The 20,679-nt window shown below is 39.7% G+C and overlaps 1 protein-coding gene across 5 annotated transcripts in view; it reads right to left on the minus strand.

The window, feature by feature from the left end:
• Positions 1-2,433: 2,433 nt before the first annotated feature.
• Positions 2,434-20,679, minus strand: part of KIAA0825 (KIAA0825 ortholog) — a 553,950-nt gene continuing 535,704 nt past the window's right edge. For all 5 annotated transcript variants that reach the window (XM_043974041.1, XM_043974059.1, XM_043974031.1 and 2 more), the window contains one exon: positions 2,434-5,523. In XM_043974041.1, the coding sequence (XP_043829976.1) occupies positions 5,406-5,523 (118 nt within the window). In that variant the 3' untranslated portion in view covers positions 2,434-5,405. The remainder of the gene's footprint in view (positions 5,524-20,679) is intronic.

Raw genomic sequence — 20,679 nt, forward strand, 5'->3', positions numbered from 1 at the left:
TGTGTGTAGGTATCTAAGTATATTTTCTGTACTCTGAATTCTTCCCCTCTCTGTCAGGAGGTAGATAGCAGCATACTTCATCATTAATCCTTGTGAATCATGTTTGGTCATTACACTGATTGGAATTCCTGATTCTTTCAAAATTGTTTGTCTTTACCATGGTTCTTTGCTAATTCTATTCAATTCAGTCTATATCAATTCATTCAAGTCTTCTCAGGTTTCTCTGAATCCATCTCCTTTATCATCTCTTGCAGCACTACAGAATTCCACATTTATATCCCATAATTCATCCAGCCATTTCCCCATTTGTGGGCACCCTTTCAGATTCTCATTCTTTGCCATCTCAAAATGGGGTACAAGTATTTTTGTACAACCTTAGAGGGTTTTTTTAGCTTTTTTTTGTGTGTGGGGCAATGGGGTTAAGTGACTTGCTCAGGGTCACACAGCTGGTAAGTGTCAAGTGTCTGAGGCCAGATTTGAACTCAGGTACTCTTGAATCCAGGGCTGGTCTTTATCCACTGCGCCACCTAGCCACCCCTTAGAGTTTTACTTAAGAATAATCCCAGGGGCGGCTAGGTGGCGCAGTGGATAGAGCACTGGCCCTGGAGTCAGGAGTACCTGAGTTCAAATCCGGCCTCAGACACTTAACGCTTACTAGCTGTGTGACCCTGGGCAAGTCACTTAACCCCAATCACCTCACTAAAAAAAAAAAAAAAAAAAAAAGAATAATCCCTCCATTAATCTACCCTCCCTCTAATTCTTCTCCTTTCTCCCTTTTCCCTCCCATTTTCCTGTTGAATGAAATGTATTTCTGTATCCAACTGTGTGGATGCACGTGCATGTGTATATTCGTCCCTCCTTTGACTGGTTCAGATTAGAATGGGGTTTAAGTTTTCACTGCTCTCCCTACTCCCTCCTCTTTGTTAGTATAGATGTCTACTTGTACACCCTGATTATATGAGATAATTTCCCCTAACTGTACCTTTTTATATTTATCTTAATTCCAGAATATATACTTCAAAGTTTCTACATAGCTCTGGCTAAATGATTTGCTCATTTTCATGGAGCTAGGGTTCAGACTTGAACACAGGTTGTCCTGGCTCCCAGGCTAGCTAGCTATCCACTCACTATATCAAGTTGCCTACACGCGTGTGCACGTACATACACACATACATATAAACACAGAGAGGTAACTAGTTCTAGAGTTACAAGTCCTGGGTTCAGATCCTGCCCCTGAGAATATGTGACCTTAGACTAATCCCAAATTTCCTGGGCCTTAGTTTCTTCATTTATAAAATTAGAGGGTTGGATTAGCTGGCCTCTGAGCTTTCTTCAGGCTGTATGTATCTAAGGATTTAGAATACATGCATATGTGCATGTGTGTGCACACATGCATATATATGTGTATATTGTTCAGTTGTTTCATTTGTATCTGACTCTTTGTGACCCCATTTGGGGTTTTCTTGGCAAAGCTACTGGAATGGCTTGCCATTTCCTTCTCCAACTCATTTTACAGATAAGGAAACCGAGGCAAACATGGTTAAGTGACTTGCCCAGGGTCACACAGCTAGTAAATGTGTGAGGCCAGATTTGAACTCAGGAAGATAAGTCTTCCTGACTCCTGGCCTGGCACTCTATATACTGTGCCACCTAGCTGCCCTTATGTATTTGTATGTATACATACATACATACATATATACACAGACTTAGTGGCCTAACTGGTTTTCTATTATAGTTATGGTGATACAATGTTCATCCACATTATAGATGTAAGCAAGTCTGATGGTATTCTATAGTTTGACATAACTAGTTCAGTGTCATCCATGAGACGATACTATTAATAGGAATCCTCCTCCTTGGAATTTACACCGGACATCTTCCTTGACACTGATGAATATGCCTGCTCCATACCTTGCTTTTTGTCAAGACTCAGCAGATCCTTGAACAAAGTCATCTTCATAGTTCCATCTTCCAGAGAATCTTGCAGAATTTAAAATTTTATATGGGTTTATCTGGGTGTGATTTGTTCTATGGAGTTGATTACTTATTTGTGCTATACTCAGAAGAAAACTTTGGCTATTTGGGCTTTCTCATTCTTTGGATTCAGGATGAACAGGAGTTGACGGCTTTAGACCTAGTTCTACTGAAATGATTTCTCTAAGGTAAAACAGATAAATTTCTTCATTAAGTGGAGCAATGAATGGCTAATGCGGCACCCACTGTTAGTGGGGCTTCTCATTAAGTCTCAAGAGTTTCCAGTGCTCACACAAGGAATACGTCTCACTGAAGCTTCCACTTATAGCTTCTCTACATTAAAAATTACTAATTATAAACTGCCAGAAGGCCTTTTTCCCCAAGAGTGTATAGAACAGGGTAATAGAACATTATGACTCATACCCAACCAGTAGAAACAAATGCTTTTTATTTCTCATTCTTTGATTACAGTTGGTACTTATGTAACAAAGTTCTAAACTTATCTTGAGATTATAGTAATACATATCTTACAGATTTATAAAATAAAAGCTAGGATTCCTTAACATTTATGTGTTAATTCCGTGTGTATAATTATATTTCATATAGTAACTAGTAATAATATTAATAGTAATCTGTTTATATATCCATCACTAGGTAAATAAATGCAATAGGAGAGTTACACAGAATTGACTGTTTATAATTATATGGCTAGTTGCTATTTAAAAATGAAATAAATTTAAGACAACTTATAGTCTGATTCATACTTCCCAGGCAAAGAAGACAATAGTTTTAGGAGGTAAATTCAGTTAAACAGCATTGGCTTCATCTGTACTGTTAATTTTTTGTCATTGTGAAACAGATGTCAAAATGAGCAAGTCTTTTGAAGTACCACTCCTTATTGTACTTTAAGAAAGGCATTAAGTATAAATCAAAAACTGTCTTTCCAAAAAAAAATCAGTGATATGTCATTTAACATTCTTAATTATACACCTTCTGACACTTACTCTGACAGTAAATTCATGGAACGGCGAATATAGTCCAGAGCCAAAAGATCTGCTCATCTGTTAGCTGTTCCAATTCCCACCCCCATCAATATTTTTCTTTCATTTTGAAATGGACTCAAAAAAGAAGACCTGGGTTCCAGATGAACTGTGCCTGTCATTGGCTAATACTGATCAATATCTCATACCTAGTAAAATAAGTTCAGGCCCCATAGACTTTAGGAGATGACCATTAGGTAGATGAAGTCAACAAGAAAAACCACCCGCATTTGGAAAGCTCATAAGTTCTTCTATGTGGTTGTCAGGTCAACTTATTTTTATAGTGACTTTCCATTTTAGTGCTCATTTCAATAAAGAATATACAGCTCTCTCTCAAGTTCAGCACATAAGGAAGCACCAAGGGCACTTTAATAAAGTCTTTTGTTGCCTTATGATGATTGCTGTAGTGAGTATTTCTAGTAAGCTTTGTATTAACATAATGGATTAATAAGCTGTCTTTGACTTAGTGGATCAATTAAAGAAGATGGGAAAGTCCAGAACTCTTAAAATTTTCTTCTCATAACTATTTACAAGCGGCATACTTTTAAACTAGACTGCCTCTTCGGTCACAAAAAAACTTCTCCCATTTTAAGAAATTCCTTCTGCCATGTCCCAAAGCATTAGGCTCATGACTATACTGGCCAAATAAAGTATACTCTTAAAAATAAAGTAGTTTATTTGGCAGGCAGCTACATAGGCCATTTGTGCATTTTTATTTAAAGAAATAAAGCAAGAGATTTTCTGTAGTTGCCATCCCTCAATGCACTCAACCCATTTTTTAAAAAATGGTAAAAAACAAAACAAAACCAAACCTTTTCCCTTTAAAATAAAAAAGCATCCGATTATTTTAAAAGAATTATAGAATATAGAGACATGCAAGATCTATTACTTATCCAGAGAAAGCCAATTCTCTCATGTTTGATCCCATTTAGTTTTAAATGGGCTGTATGATGGGGCTTTGGCCAGTTGTCTTATAGACTATTCCACAATTTAATCATCTCATTCCTAGTCTTATTTTCAGTGCCAATTAATTCCATAGCAATTAGCAAGTGACCACTGTATGTGAGAATACTCTATTAGGCCCTCAAGGATAAGGACATAATCATGGCAGATGGAAATATAATAATGTATATAAATGCAAGTGACAGAAAAAATAAATCTTCATAACTTACTATAGGTCTATAGTAGCCAGAAGAGTAGACCCTCAGTGAACATATTCACAAATGATAATAAATACCTAGAAGTGGAGGAGGAGTGAATATAGGAGTAAGGATTTCTGGAATGAATCAAGGCAGGTGAATATTTGGAAGGGTGTCTTAGAAGTGAGTGAGTTTTTGGAGAAGGTGGAGGAATAATTTGGTGGAAATTGGTGGGGAGGTATTTCTGGTGGGGGTAATATTAAGTGTGATGATGGCTCAGAGGAGAGAGAGTGTTACTATATTTCCACAGTTTTTACAGATATAAACACTTGCCAGGCTTTTTGTTTGTTTGTTTTGGGGGGGAGGTAGTTTTGCTTTTCACGCGGCAGAGAGTATGAGTCAGGTTATAGGAGACAAGGGCAGTTGGTAAGGTGGGTGGCCAATTGGTGGATGACCTTGAAGCACCACTTTGGATTTAATTTAATATAAAGGAACTTTAAGTTGATGAGAGCAGCAAGAGAAGCCCACAGCAGGTCTCTGGAAAGCAGAGTATCTGGATTCAAAGGTTACCTGAAGAAAACAATTCTTGTTACTGCAGTGAAAAGGAGTCCAATGAGGGAAAGGCTGGAAACAGGGAGGTAGATACATTGGTTATTGCAGTCATTCAGGGGAGAGATTAGAGACTGACCTTGGTTTATGACTATACAATTAGGGGCCTATCCAACAAATACAGAGAAAGGGAGGATTTGGTGGCAGGCTGCATTTAGGGACTGATGGTGGCCGAGTTATTGAAGATGCCTCCAAAATTCTGGGCTTGGAGCACTGGGATGACCATGAGCCCTTTAAGAATATCATTCTGTTTTCGTAATGGGCCACATATATCAAATAATCTGGAAGGATGATATGTTCCAAGAACTTGGCCTATTTTCACAGATGCTTTAAGAATACAGGGAGAAAAAAAAATGAAGAAATTCAAAGAGAAGACAAGGTAGCAGCCGCCACATCACAGAAGAAGAGAAGTTTAAAAAGCTAATTTTAAGCTATAATTTTAAAAATAAAAATATATAATACCACTATGTTCCTTATGCTTTAATAACTACTCATTTTCAGTACAGGGCTTCCTTAAGCCATTGGTTTCATGCTTCACAGCACATCTGAGGTGTATTCTGATTCTAGGATGAAACACGCTCCATGGCATGCTAAGACTTCCTAAAATATATCCGTTGCCTTTTTTTTTTTTTCTTTTTGCAGATTACTGTTCCTCTGGGTTATCTGAGGCAGAAGAGCTGTGGATCAAACACATTGTTTTCAAGTGTTCCAGCATCCCTTTTTCTTCTTCTTCTAGCGTTTCATCTATTCTCATCTCCCACCTGAAAGAAAAGACATAGCTTAGTATTCCATTAAGTTTGAAGATTCATACAGTTGACTCTCAGTTATTTAGGGTCTGATGGTCCAAGTTTATATTTTATATTAGACTTGGTTTCTCCTCCATCTGCTCTTAGCCTTTTGGGCGACCCAGGTCATTGGTACCTCCTCTTGCAAGGTGGGCAACAAGAACAAGAGGGGAGGGGGGCAGCTAGGTGGCACAGTGGATAAAGCACCGGCCCTGGATTCAGGAGTACCTGAGTTCAAATCCGGCCTCAGACACTTGATACTTACTAGCTGTGTGACCCTGGGCAAGGCACTTAACCCCCATTGTCCTGCAAAAAAAAAAAAAAAAAAGAACAAGAGGGGAAATCCTAAGACATTAATTAAAGCTCTTGTTTGTAAAAGGCTTAGAGGGTATAAGGAGGTTTAAAAATACTAAGTATGAAATTTTGCGGATTCATTCTAACCACTATGATATAAAATCAGAGAGAGGGAAGAGAAGAAATCATTAACACTTGTTTTTATTGATATGTTTTGTCTTTATATATAATTTTTATTTACAAATATATTCTTTCCCCCATGCCCTCCTCATCCAGCCATTCCTTATAATAAAAAAATTAAAGAGAAAGAAAGCAGTTCAGCAAAATCAACCAAAATATCAATCAAGTTTCACAAGCATATATGATATTTCACACCTCTAGATGCCCATCCTCACAGCAAAGGTAGTACATTTAAATTTCTTTTTAATTTTACTGAAATATTTTGTTTCTATAGGATCTTCATAAGTATGTATATCTATCATCTATCTATCCATCCATCTATATATCTATCTGTGCATCTATCCATCCATCTATCTATCCATCCATCTATCCATCCATCCATCCATCCATCCATCCATCCATCCATCCATCCGTCCGTCCATCCATCCGTCCATCCATCCATCCGTCCGTCCGTCCATCCATCCATCCATCCATCCATCCATCCGTCTCTCTATATTTTACTCTTTCCCCTAATCCAGTCAGCCATCTCTTGTAACAAAGTCTGAAAAGGAAATGAAAAGATAGCCCCCTTGGCCATCTTCTTGCTGTTTGTCTGGCCTGTTGCTTCACCCCTCAGACTTTTCCATTGGTATTTCTGCCTTTGTGACTCTGGTCTGGTTGTGAAGGCCCTTAAATGCAAAAGGGAGTTTTATATTTGATCCTAGAAGTAACAGGGGAACAGTGGGATTGATTAAGGGAGTGACTTGGTTAGACTCGTCCTTGGGCAAATGGATTAACAAGGAAAGAGACTTGAGGGAGGAATATATATTAGGAAATGAGTTCACTAGGAGAGCAGTAACAAAGGCCTAAGCTAGAAGTGGTAGCTGTGTGAGTGGAAAGAAGGGGATGGATAAGGAGGATGTTCAATCAATCAATTAATAAACATTTATTAACACCTACCATGGGCAGCTAGGTGGCAGAGTAGATAGAGTGCTGCTCCTGGAGTCAGGAAGACTTATCTTCCTGAGTTCAAATCTAGCCTCTGACACTAGCTGTGAGACCCTGAACAAGTCACTTAAGCCTGTTTGCCTCAGTTTCCTCATCTGTAAAATGAGCTGGAGAAGGAAATGGCAAACTACTCCAGTATCTCTGCCAAGAAAACCCCCACATGCAGTCACAAAGACTGAAAAACAACTGAGCAACAACAAAACCCACTATGTGCCAGGCATTGTCCTCAGTGCTGTTCTTTCTACCATACTAATAGAAGAACTAGAACCCAGACTAATCAACCTCTAGTCAAATATTATTGTGGCAAATGGTCATTATAGAGAATTGTCTCATGTTATTCCATAGTAAGAGTGTTGCCAATAAAGAAGAATCCTGGGGGCAGCTAGGTGACACAGTGGATAAAGCACTGGCCCTGGATTCAGGAGGACCCAAGTTCAGATTTGGCCTAAGACACTTGACACCGTGTCTGAGTGGCTGTGTGACCCTAGGCAAGTCACTTAACCCTCATTGCCCCAGAAGAAGAAGAAAGAAGAAAGAAGGAGAAAAAGAAGAATCCTGAATTTAGGCCTCAAATGAATCTGCAGGAAGGGTATTGGTCGCAACAGAGACTGCATTGCAACAAAAGAAACTGGGGGCTCTGTTGTATGTATAAGACATTACTTTAAGAAAACTTAATTCATTATATTATTTTAGTTCCTTTGATATTCTTATAATATGCATTAGAGGGTAGCCATCCACATTTTAAAATGATGAAGCTAACACTGAGCAATTTAATGACTTGCCACAGTAAACGTGGATTGGAGTCAAGATTAGAATATATGCTATTTCTGAGGGACTCTTGGTTAGGTCTTATTGCCTTTCTGTCATATATAATGTTATGATAACCTTTTCATAACATATAGTTTGTCATATGTGATTTTCTAATATATAAGGAAAACCTTTCAAGGTGTAGCAGGGCATGCCTGAAGGGGGGATGACTGCTTTTTAAGGTTTTGCATTAATTATCAGTGAAAAGAAAATCCAGGCAATTATCTTTCCAGCTATCCGATTGGAATATCCAATTGAAATATTGGAAGCTATCCAATAAGAAGCCAGTTTCTAGCTAGCTCTCTTAACAGGAGTGCTGGGTTTAGAATGCCCTGATCAGTTCTAGGAGCCTGGCACAGGAAAGAGGGGAATAAGAAAAGGGTGATGGAAGCGGTAAGGGAACAGATCAAGATGAACAAAGTGATTAAGCCTGAAATGAGTCACAGGTCCTCACTATGGTGATAATGACTATCCCATTCTTCTTCTTACTCTGACTGGCTCTATTCTTTTCCAGCTGGGTCATGAATGTCTCTTATCTCCAATCTCTAACTTAAGTTCTTTAGTTTCTAAATATTTCCTTTTGTTTCAGGGCAATGAGGGTTAAATGATTTGCTCAGGGTCATACACGGCTAGTAAGTGTCTGAGGTCAAATTTGAACTCAGGTCCTCCTGAATCCAGGGATGGTGCTTCATCCACTGCACCATCTAGCTGCCCCAGTTTCTCAATACTTAATGAGGTAGAAAGAGCACTGAATTTAATCCAAAGGCCTCAGTTCAAGCCTAGGTTTGGTCACTTACCCACTATACTATGGGCAAATCACTTAACTTCTAGGGACTTCTCTGCACTTGCTGCAAAATGGAAAGAATAATAACAATTTACTACCTTTCACAAGGTAACTATAAGAAATGGTGTTCTGTAAACTATCAGACGCAATTTAAGTACATGCTAAATATTGAAAATTACCACATTTTTGCATGCATAATGAACATATTTATGGATCTGTATATACATACATACATTTGTTTGCACAATATATATACACACACACATATATACACATATATACATACATAGACATATATATGATGAAACTCTTTAGGACAGATTTGGGTGATAGCCAAAGGAAGTTTCGATAACAACTTGCAAACAAGGAGATTCTCTACCTCCCTGCAGCTCAGAATTAGGGAGGTTAACAGCTGTCCTAAATAACCACTGTCAATATGTCTAAGGTCTCACAATGAGCAAATGGCAACGATGGGGAAAGAATTTTAACTGTTTTTGGCATTTGTTCTTGTTAAGCGCACAAGGCTACCCAAAACTACTCTGGAAATTTTGTAAGATAAAAATTCCTCTGTTACCTATTTCATGAATAAACAATCTAATCATTAGTATATATATATATATATATATATATATATATATATATATATATATATATATATATAAATAAAACAGAGGGGTTGCTAGGTGGCTAAGTCTAGAGTAAAGAAGACTTATCTTTGTGAGTTCAAATCCAGCCCCAGACCCTTATTAACTGTGTGACCCTAGGCAAGTCACATAACCCAATTTGCTTTGATTCCTCATCTGTAAAGTGAGCTGGAGAAGGAAATGGCATATTATTTTTGCCAAGAAAACTTCTAATGGGGTCACAAAGAGTCAGACATGACTGAGAAATGACAAAAACAAAAACAACATCAGACAGAACCCCCAATCAGAAAAACCAAAATGAAGATAATTGTAGCCTTTAGCTATTTTACAAGAATCATTTATCATCATCAAAACCAGCCCAATAATTTCTACTTTTTCTAAAACTATGGTCTTTCTCCTTTGGGCAAGATTTTAAGTAAATTATTATCCTATGAGCACTCTCAAAACAAAACCAAGAATACAAACTTTGCTTTGCCTTCTTTTGTTGTTGTTAAAGGTGTTAACACTGCGCTAGATAAACAAATTACTTTATGAATGTCAACAGAACAAAATATGCATATCTGCATAAATATTTTAATCACTATCTTCACTTGTGGAAATTGAAAGCATGGTCTCTTTGTTTCATTAAAAAATCTGTATAATGAATGTAATCTAAATGAATTGTATACACACTAAATTTCAAGACAAAGATCCTGAAGCTTGGTGACAATCAGGCCCAGTATAATTGTGTGGTTAGTAATTAGTGATATTAGGAGATGTTATTTACCTTCCAGAACATTCTTACACTTACTATGTACTTGTACAAAATGAATGAACACATAACACAATTGGGGAAGCTGACAAAAGTAAGAAAACAGAGTGTGCTGAAATTATGTTCCCCTGAAAATGTCACTTTTACTGAATTGGGAGGAATTGGGACTGAGAAAACATGAAGTGTATTTGTCACAAACACTTCTAAACTTCACACTTATGGGCTCTGAATAGATACTTTAGATCCACCTGTATTGCACTCTTGGCTGTGTTAACATAGGACAAAAATAAATAGCTCATGGAGGCATTGTCGGCTCACAGTCAATTCAGTGGATAAAAAAAAAATCAGTTAAGCCTATTGTTAGAATTAACTGATTGTTGAATTCAGTCCAGATAACCTACACTCTATTCAATACAAGTGAATACTCCTGGTAAATTGATGCTCTTATAAGAAATCAGCCACTGATAGAAGCAGCCAGATACTCTGATTCTTTCCTTTAGACTTTCTTGCCTTTTTCTTAAGGTCTGTGCCTGTTCTAATGACTGCCACCACCCTCAAGTCTGACAGTCACTTCAGGCAGGGGTAGGGAACTGATTATGGAACTGTGTCCATATTTTAGAGACTATACAAGCTAGGGATCCTCCATTGATCATGGGCCTTACTAGCATATGTTTGCCCTATGGATTCTAACTATTGAACTCTGGCATGACATTATATTTATAGGCACCACAACCTCTGACTCTTCTAGCCTCATTAATATGTTGCATATTTATTAGGAGTTAGAATTATGCCCTAGATATGATGAGTCACGGATCTTGCATTTCAGATCACCCATAGCTATAATGATTCAGCTGATGGAAAGGAGAGGAGAGGAGAGGGGAGGGGAGGGGAGGGGAGGGAAGGAAGGAAGGAAGGAAGGAAGGAGGGAAGGAAGGAAGGAAGGAAGGAAGGAAGGAAGGAAGGAAGGAAGGAAGGAAGGAAGGAAGGAAGGAAGGAAGGAAGGAAGGAAGGAAGGAAGGAAGAAAGGAAGAAAGAAAGGAAGAAAGAAAGGAAGAAAGAAAGGAAGAAAGAAAGAAAGAAAGAAAGAAAGAAAGAAAGAAAGAAAGAAAGAAAGAAAGAAAGAAAGAAAGAAAGAAAGAAAGAAAGAAAGAAAGGAAGAAAGGAAGGAAGAAAGGAAGGAAGAAAGAAAGGAAGAAAGGAAGGAAGGAAGAAAAAGAGCTGAAGGGCTAGGATCAAAATTACGTGTAGGGGCAGCTAGGTGGCACTGTGGGTAAAACACTGGCCCTGGATTCAGAAGGACCTGAGTTCAAATCCGACCTCAGACACTGGATACTCACTAGTTGTGTGACCCTGGGCAAGTCACTTAACCCCAATTGCCCTGACCTCCCCACCCCAAAAAAAAAAATGACATGTAGTAGCCAGTGTACAAATCTGGGGGAAGAAAGGCAAAGGGAGCATGAGCTGACATTGGTACACAGAGACTTGTGCCTGGCACTGCAGTAAGTCAATCAACAAATATTTATTGTTTACTATGTGCCAGGAACCATGCTAGGTATTTTTCCAGGATAAGACCAAGATAGTGTGGGCACACCTCTCTAGTCAGGAGCAGAATCATGAAACAAGGGGTAAGGCAGCAAAGGCCAGAAGGAGGGACACAGTCCAGTAGCTAGCAATGAGGGAAGGCAGAGGAGGAATCACCTGGGCCCACAGTGGCTGTCTGTTGGTTGGAGCCAAAGGGAAGTAGAGCTGCCCTTCACTAAAGGAACACTGACTCTAGATAGCTCGGAGGCATGTTTGGTTGTTGTTCAGAGATAGACTGAGACTATGTATCTGGACTGTGTCTGGGAACTCTTGGATTTGTGATGTGCTTACAGATTGGTTAAGGAAGAACTAGTTCTGGGAGGAGCCACGTGGGTGTGGCCTATGTCGTGGTTGTCTTACTATATATATCATATTGTTCCTTTTGATTTTATGGGTACAAGTCAAAAGAGCATGTGGTTAAACCAGGCTAGGGTGATTTTCTCCGTCATATCATGTTCATATGATTAGGGGTCATGAAAACACAGCACAAAGAGAAGATAATAGAATTTTCCTAGTGGGTGAGGAATTAAACCAAGAGATTATTAGATATATTTAAGACTACAATCCTAGACTAACAAAGTCAGCACTGCCACTCACCAGAGGGATAGAGCTAGAGAAAAGAGAAAATGGTTAGTTTCCTCTAAAACCTGGAAAACACAGGACTGCCTGGTGCCTAGTATTTTTTTTTTCCTGAGGGGCAATGGTGGTTAAGCTTAGGGTCACACAGCTAGTTAAGTGTTAAGTGTCTGAGGCTGGATTTGAACTCAGGTCCTCCTGAATCCAGGGCTGGTGTTTTATCCACTGTGCCACCTAGCTTCCCCTGCCTAGTATTTTTTTTTTTTGGTAAGGCAATTGGGGTTAATTGACTTGCCCAGGGTCACACAGCTAGTAAGTGTTAAGTGTCTGACGCCGGATTTGAACTCAGGAACTCCTGAATCCAGGGCCGGTGCTTTATCCACTGCGCCACCTAGCCGCCCCTCCTGCCTAATATATTTTTTTTTTTTTTAGTGAGGCAATTGGGGTTAAGTGACTTGCCCAGGGTCACACAGCTAGTAAGTGTGTGTTAAGTGTCTGAGGCCGGATTTGAACTCAGGTACTCCTGAATCCAGGGCCGGTGCTTTATCCACTCTGCTACCTAGCTGCCCCATTGCCTAATATTTTTTAATGAATATGGTCAGGGTAATGGTCAGCAGGCTTTCCAGAGTTAAATCTACATTATCTCATGTTACCTTATGAGATTACCTTGGTGACAGATAAGTAAGTCGCTGTAGAGCAGTCATAGTTATTGTAAACCAAGCTGTCTATTAAATGCCAAACTTGCTGAGACAACAGTTTTAGAAGAACTCTAGCCATGCTTTACTGATTTATGTATAGATGCCTTCTTTGGATTTCTCCTTCTTAGCTGCTTTATCACCATTCCTCCTCCCCTTGCTCTTCCAATCCCCCTTTAAATGTTATCTTTTCCCACTGGAATACAAACTCCCAGAGGGTAAGGATTGTATTACTTTGTATGCATAGTACTTAGCACAGCATCTGTATTTATGCATCTGTTTGTCTGTCTGTCTCTGTCTCAGTCTCTCTCTAACATAATATATATATATGTGTGTATATATGTGTGTGTGTGCGCATGGGGGAAGGGAAGGGAAGGGAAGGGAAGGGAAGGGAAGGGAAGGGAAGGGAAGGGAAGGGAAGGGAAGGGAAGGGAAGGGAAGGGAAGGGAAGGGAAGGGAAGGGAAGGGAAGGGAAGGGAAGGGAAGGGAAGGGAAGGGAAGGGAAGGGAAGGGAAATCCTTGGACTTAAAGGCACAAAGCACATGGCTCTGAGGTACCAATCTCCTTGAGCAGGAGGCTGGTAGGTACTTTGATAGAGGACTGATGGCGGGGAGGGGCGACCATTTGACTGTGGAAAGTTCCTTTAGTGAGGGAGGACCATCCCCCACTGGTGGTGGCTAGAGGAGTTGGGTGAGGGGTGGCTAAGAATTTCTCAAGCCATCTCTCTCTTCAGGACACAAAGGCCGAAGCCACACCCAAATTTATCTCCCCAGGGGTAAGGGAGATCAGAATGAAGGGTGGAGGTCCCAAAGCTAGCTGAGTCCAAACCAGTTCCGCTTATCTCTCTAGGCTTATCTGTCCTCTGGTTTAGTTTCTCAAGGAGAAGATTCCTTGGTGTGCCCCAGAGAACTTCTGGGGTGCTCTGCACCCTCAACACATCCATCTATCATCTATCCATCCATCCATCAATCAATCTATCTATCTATCTACCAACCATCTTGTGCTTCTGTGGGATCCCTCCCCTTGTTCAAAAGGTCACTGTGATGTCATTTGGGACATGGTTCCCTTCTCTGCCATCTTGAAATTCTCTTTCCCCCAACTTTGCTCTTCTCACAAGACTGACAACTGCCCTTCTAGGGATGAGACTATTAAAACTGAAAGTCTCATTGAAGAACCTTTCAGTGTCATTTAGTAACATTAAGCAGTCGTGGTTTTTTGGTGGTATGGACCTGTGATTTCATTGATGTAAAAGGAAAAAGTGAGGGGTGTGCATGCCCTGCAAAGAGGCCCTACAATGGAGGAGTTTGCAGCAGTTTCAGGAACTACAAAAGGGGAACACCATATCTGCACGTGTAGGAAATGCAAAGAGCTGGGATTGGGCTAGAAAGAACCTGGCTTCCAGTACATAAGCATTTTCCATTGTTCTTTTAAGTACCAGTAGATTTTCTTTTCAAAAGGAAGGGAATGGCAAACCCAGTCTTGTTTTTAAGAAGTTGCTTAGTCCACAATGGATGAAAATTGCTCAGACACTATCATTATTTTATGTGCAGGAGTTTCCTCAAAAAGACAGCATAAAAAATCCAGAAGTTTAGGGAATTGGCTAGTTGCTACATTTATTTTTTAAAGCAGCAAGATCAAATCAGGCAACTCCCTCCACCAATAGAAATAGGGGCATGATCTGCAATTCTTTGTTTTTGGGAGTTGCTTTCTGTCTTGAGAAGTCAAGTGACTTATCTAGGGTCCATGAACCAGCTAAAGCATCCCAGCAGTAAGACTGGACCGTAGTTAACTCTGTTACACTATACTGCTGTCTTTCCTTTTTTTCCCCCCAGCTTTTACTTTAATTATAGATAACAATCAGCAGCTCAGAGGTACTTGCAGCACTACATTATAAAGATCTTAGTGTTCATAAATCAAAATAGTTTCCTTATCTGGGCAAATTCAACTTCATTTTTATCATAGAATGGATTGCATCAATACTAAATTTACCCACCTAGTTTACTCCCTTTGTACTTCCCAAATCTTGAAGGAAAAACAAAAATTTTTTTTCATATAATTATTCCTGGTATTCTGACTGTACAAGAGGAAGGCTTAAAACTAGTAGTTGTAAACTTTGGATAGGGTTTTTAAAAATAATGTTAGTATACTACAGAAGTGTTAACCCCAATTTATCAAGGGACATTGTTATTTGCTGTGCCTGCTTTGTTTCTGAGCGAAAGGGGATAGATTTCTCTGCTTCACAGGGCTTTTGCAAATATTAATGATACAACCTTTGTGATAACATGGAAGGACTCCTGATTTTCCAGATTTCTGATGCATTTTGAATGTGTAGAAATGGTATATATGAAGGGGCATTATTTGATATGTCTTCTCTTACTCCCTCTCCTTTTGCACAGTTATATGGAAAAAAATACAAATATATATACTTATACATATTTATATAGCTATATTTCCTCCTCAAAATCAGAGGCTTTGGGAAAGAGAAAAAGAAAGGGAAGGAAAGTAAATAAGTTAATATTTTTAACTAAATCCTTTCTATAATCAATATGAGGGGGACTTTAGTCCAGTTAAGGAAACCAGTTTTGATATTCTTGCACAAAGATGCTGGAGTTGAGTCAAGGAGGCACCTTTGTGCTTCTGTTTTTGTAACAAAAAAGGAATTTCATCTTGGTTTTGCTATAGTAACACAAGTAAAAATCTCAAAATTCTAGCTATACGAAATAAGTCTGGGCTAGTTTCTAGGAGTTTAAATATCTCAATGAGAACAGATTCAGGTGTGATCCATTCACATGATTATTGTGAATTATTATTGCTTTGAAATTCTTATTCCCTATTGATGATAGACACACTGTCCACCATGGGTGAAACTCTCAACTACAGTAGCTGTCAAGGCTCCCAGAAACGAAGCTCTGTCCCCACATCAATCCTACTTCTCCCTGTCCCACTCCCCACCCCACACTACTACATCTTTATCAATAAATTATCTTTGCAAAAGAAGGGGAATTATTCAAACAAATGATTGTATAACTTCTAAGGGCCTTTCAAGCTTGAAACCTATGGTCTTTTGATTCTATGTGGAAGATTAATCTGAAATTTGTCAGTTTTACTACCTTTTTTACTCACAAACTACAAGAGAGATAACTGGATTTGCTACATTTCAACCATCTTTAATTTCCTTGAACTTTAGCACCTTTATCATGAAACCAGAAAACAGCCACCAGACCAAAACTGCCATTTTCATCTCAGAAATCTATACAAACCTATTCTATCGATCTGTAATCCCAATACATTTTGGATTATAATATAGGCTAGGAATCATTAGCAAATACATTTAATAAATAAAAATATTCATTCATTCATTCAATTCAATATTTATATTCATTTAGGCACCAACATCTAGAAACCTAACTAGAAATTCTTTCACCTAAAGTTGGTGAGTGAGAGGGCTGACACTGCTGCAGAAGGCAATCCAATCACAAGTGCTGTTGAACTAGGAAATGGGGTGGTGGCCTGTACTCTGAGAGACTCATCTCTGCCCTTAAAAGGGTTCAGAGTATGGGAGACATAATTCTGAGAAAGGAGAACCATGGCAAATGGATCATGGAGCTGAAGCTGGGTCACAGGATGGGTCACTGGTTACACAGTCTGGCTGGGTCTCTGGGCAGGATGGGGTGAAAAAGTAGGGTTGTACTGTGTGGCACTACTGTCTAGCAAATATCCTGAATCAATGGGACATAGAAATTGTGTTCTCTGGATTGCCTTGTAGAGGAAATGGCCCCCCTGGATATCATTACCCTATGAGTAAAGTCCTGATGGTCCCACCTTAGTTATCCTCTGACAAAATGCTCCCAGTAGTCTACACGGAAAAATCAACATAATGTTACGTTTTACTGGGGTGCAGCCTTAGCCCACAAATTAACTGTGGAGTGTCCCTGACCCATGGTTCCAGCACTCTTATGGTTGCCCCTGAATTGTTGGTCTAGAACACAAAGTTTCAGTCTTAAAATGGATCTGATTATACAGAAAGTCACTAGAAATAGGGGACTTGGGGCTCATATCTCTTAGCAGGCAGCTGCAAAATGCAGCCTATAATTGACTTAGATCTGGTTTGGTCTCTAGGTTTATGGGGAGAAAAGAATCTAACTAATATGAGCAAGGTCAGTCTTTAGGTCTGATTCTGCAGTATCTGCAATCCTCTGAGGTCACAAATTCTTCTTTGTTGAACTTCCCACATGGTAGAGATGCTGGAGCTCTCATGCCTAGCTTTTTTCTCCTGTTCTCTGCTCTTGGAATTGCATTGACTGATGTATGCTTCATCTCCCTATGGAAATAAAGTTTTTACTTTTTGTGATAGCTTTCTCATTGTTTGGTTCTATATTTCTGCTACCACGCTGCTGGCATTTCATTCATAAGGGAGAATTATAATACCAACCCACTCCCTGTTCAACACAGCACGGCCAAGTCTGTCTTTGTTTTCCTGCATACCCTGCGTCGTATTTTTCAAATACATTCGATAATGATGGCATCTTCTCATATTATTGGCATTTGTCCTAAAATGCCAATAAAATACTAGACTATAAAAGTGCTGTTTGAAATAAGCCTCCAGATTTTATGTTATTATTAAACATTTATGTTGCACTTTATATTTACAAAGTACTTTACAATTATTTATTAGTTAATTGTACTGTTAAACAACATTAACCATCTGGACAAATTAATGACTTCAAATTATCCTTCCAGTTGGTAGCTGTAGAATAAAAAAAAAAACTAAGTCCTATTAGATTTTATTCTCTCAGAAAAAAAAAATCTCTACACAACACTCTCCCATTAGCTTCATGGGGAAATCATATGAATAGTAGACTAAGAAATCATGCTGTGTCCCCTTGCTCCTCCTTCCACGCCCTAAACATAGTCATTCCCCAAAGTTTGGAAGGCTCTCTATTAATTTTCCTCCTTCTCTTCCTTGATGATCTTATCTATTAGTCCCTTTACACAGCTAGTTCCCAGGGTTTTATCTCTAGCCCTGACAGCTCTGTTTCAAATTCATTTGAACTCCTCCCCTTTCCTTATCTCTTACATAAATAATCTACTGTTGATCCCTCCTCTACTCCTTTGAATGATTATCTCAGCTATCACTTCCTAGTTGCTGCCAATGCTAGTTTAGGCTTTTATTATTTTTATGACTAGATAACTGCCTTAGACTGCTAATTAATTATCTGGCTTTCTCCTTTCTTCATTCTTTTTTTTTTTTAAGTGAGGCAATTGGGGTTAAGTGACTAGCCCAGGGTCACACAGCTAGTAAGTGTTTAGTGTCTGAGGTCGGATTTGAACTCAGGTACTCCTGACTCCAGGGCCGGTGCGCTATCCACTGCGCCACCTAACTGCCCCATCCTTTCTTCATTCTTGTGCATTCTCTGCCAGATTAATTTGCCTAAAATTAGTTTCACCTGAATTATGAGTCATCTTCTGATGCCTCTTCTGGGTTGGAGAGGACCCTGTGTTCCTGAAGGCTATGTAAGTGACACTCTGTTTCTGGCAAATTCTACCAGGCTAAACACTAAATTGGTCACATCAGGATATATTTTTAAGCTACAGAAGCTCTTAAGGATCTTAGGGACACACAGGAAGCCCTTGGTAGATGCCTTGCAGTTGAAAGAACTGTCTGGTACAGTGGAAAGAGGACTCTGTTGGGGGTGTTTTCTGTTGGGTTTGAACCCCATCTCTGACATCTACTAGTTTTGTGACTGTAGGGAAGTCCCTGAAGCTTTGGTTTCCTCATCTATAAAACAGGTAGACTCACACTGATAGTACTTGTCTTGCAGAGCTGTTGTGAAGATAAATGAGATAATGTATGAAAACTGTTTTGCAAAACTGAAAGTTCTGTATGAGTGTCAGATATTATATATTCCCTGTGGCTATTGATTCCAATGAGCAGCTAGGTGGTACAATGGATAGAGTGACAGGCCTGGAGTTTCTGAGTTCAAGTCTGGCCTCAGACACATACCCGCTATGTGAGTGTGACCCTGGTCAAGTCACTTAGCCATTTGCCTCAGTTTCCTCATCTGTAAAATGAGCTAGAGAAAGCAAAGGCAAACCACTCCAGTATCTTTGCCAAGAAAACTCCAAATGGGGTCATGGAGGGTAGGACATGACTGAAAGGACTGAACAAGAACAACATGGATCACAGTACCCCTTTGAGGGATTGCTGAGGACATTAACAGGTTGTGTGGCATTTAAGCCTGCTAATAATTAAGACAGGAATAGACAAATTCAGCCACTGGCATTTTTAGAGCTCGGGTGCTAAACCTTGCTTCAAGTGACATCCCAGGATTTTCTTTGTCCCAGTTTCTCCAGGGTCTGTTCTCTGTATTGCTATGATCAGATATGCTGAGCCAGCTTTTCCATTCCTGAGGTTAAATGGTTTCCAACCCATCTTCATTCCTTGATTTTGGTTTTGGTTTCTATTCCCTGGACCTCCCTTCTTGGGCAAACTGATTTAGCCTGCCTGACAGTTTTGTATGTATGATGCAGATTCCATAAAGACCTTGCCTCCATTGAATGGCCAACCCTCTCCATAGTAGTTTGGCTATAGCTATAATCACACTTGTTCTGCAACAGTTAAAGTCCTACAAATGATCTATAATCATAGTCCATAGTGTCATGGGAGGATTATGGGCCCCGGTCACCCCAACAATTCTCTGGGGGGTTCAAGGAACCTTTTCCTTGAAACCTCAGGGGTTTTCCCTTGAAATCAAGTAGGCCTCTCCTTGAACACAATCAAGGACACACACACTCACCTAACGGAGATAAGCGGCACAGATTGAACTGAGCATGCTCCAGGACCATCACCCCACATTCCAGTCCTCCTAAGCATCTGGATGAGGTAATCCAGGAGAAGACCACCTGGAACCGCCCATCAGCAGACTGCCTAGACCCATCAGGACAAAGTTGACACCCACCACCAGATCTCTCACGAGGGATTCTTCCTACCACAGCGCAACGCGGGAAGACCACCAGCCCCTCACCCAATAAGAGACTCTTACCCACCCCTCATCGAAACCCTATAAAATGGCACCCCACAAGTCAGTTGGGGGGGAAGCGTTTTGTTCTGGCAAACCCTTCCTCCCGGCCGGTTTCTCTTGTACCCCAATAAACCTGTTCTCTTATTCCTGATTAGGTCTTGTGCGAGAGTGTAATTCTTTACAGAGGAATCCTAAGGACCCACGTGCTTTCTCCTATCAGCTCTCCCCATATCAATAGTCTAATGACAAACTATAATCAATTATCTCTTTTGTTCTGGTTAAGTTAATACTCTGAGTGTTGCAGGAGGAGCATGATGTTTCTGAAGCCCAGGCAATCTAGAAGGGTCTGGCTAAGTGTCATTCTATAGAGGGGTCAAAGAATACTGTAAAAGAAATGTTACTAAATTTGGTAAATGGGAAGTCACTGGTGATTTTTGAGAAAGCAACTTCAGGGGAGTGAAGGGGTCAAAGGCTAGACTAAGGAGAGGAGGGGGAATGGGAAAGCAGAGTTATCAGGGGTATAGACCTTCAAGAAACTTGGGAGTGAAGGTAACAGATACGGTTGTTATGTTTTGGAGCATATGATATAAATTGTGATATCATGCCTATCGCCCTATCAAAATTCTGGTAGTTACTGTTTGTAGACCTCCAGGTCATTCCCTTCCTTCCTCAGAAAGTTTGATATATGGTTCACAACTCCTGTTCTCATCCTAGGGGATTTCAACAAAAACAGTGATTCTCCCTCAAATACACAAATCACTCAGTTCTTCAACCTGCTCACCTCCCATGAATTACTCTCTACCCCACATCA

Source organism: Dromiciops gliroides, chromosome 1 (assembly GCF_019393635.1).
Source record: "Dromiciops gliroides isolate mDroGli1 chromosome 1, mDroGli1.pri, whole genome shotgun sequence".
Lineage (NCBI taxonomy): Eukaryota > Metazoa > Chordata > Mammalia > Microbiotheria > Microbiotheriidae > Dromiciops > Dromiciops gliroides.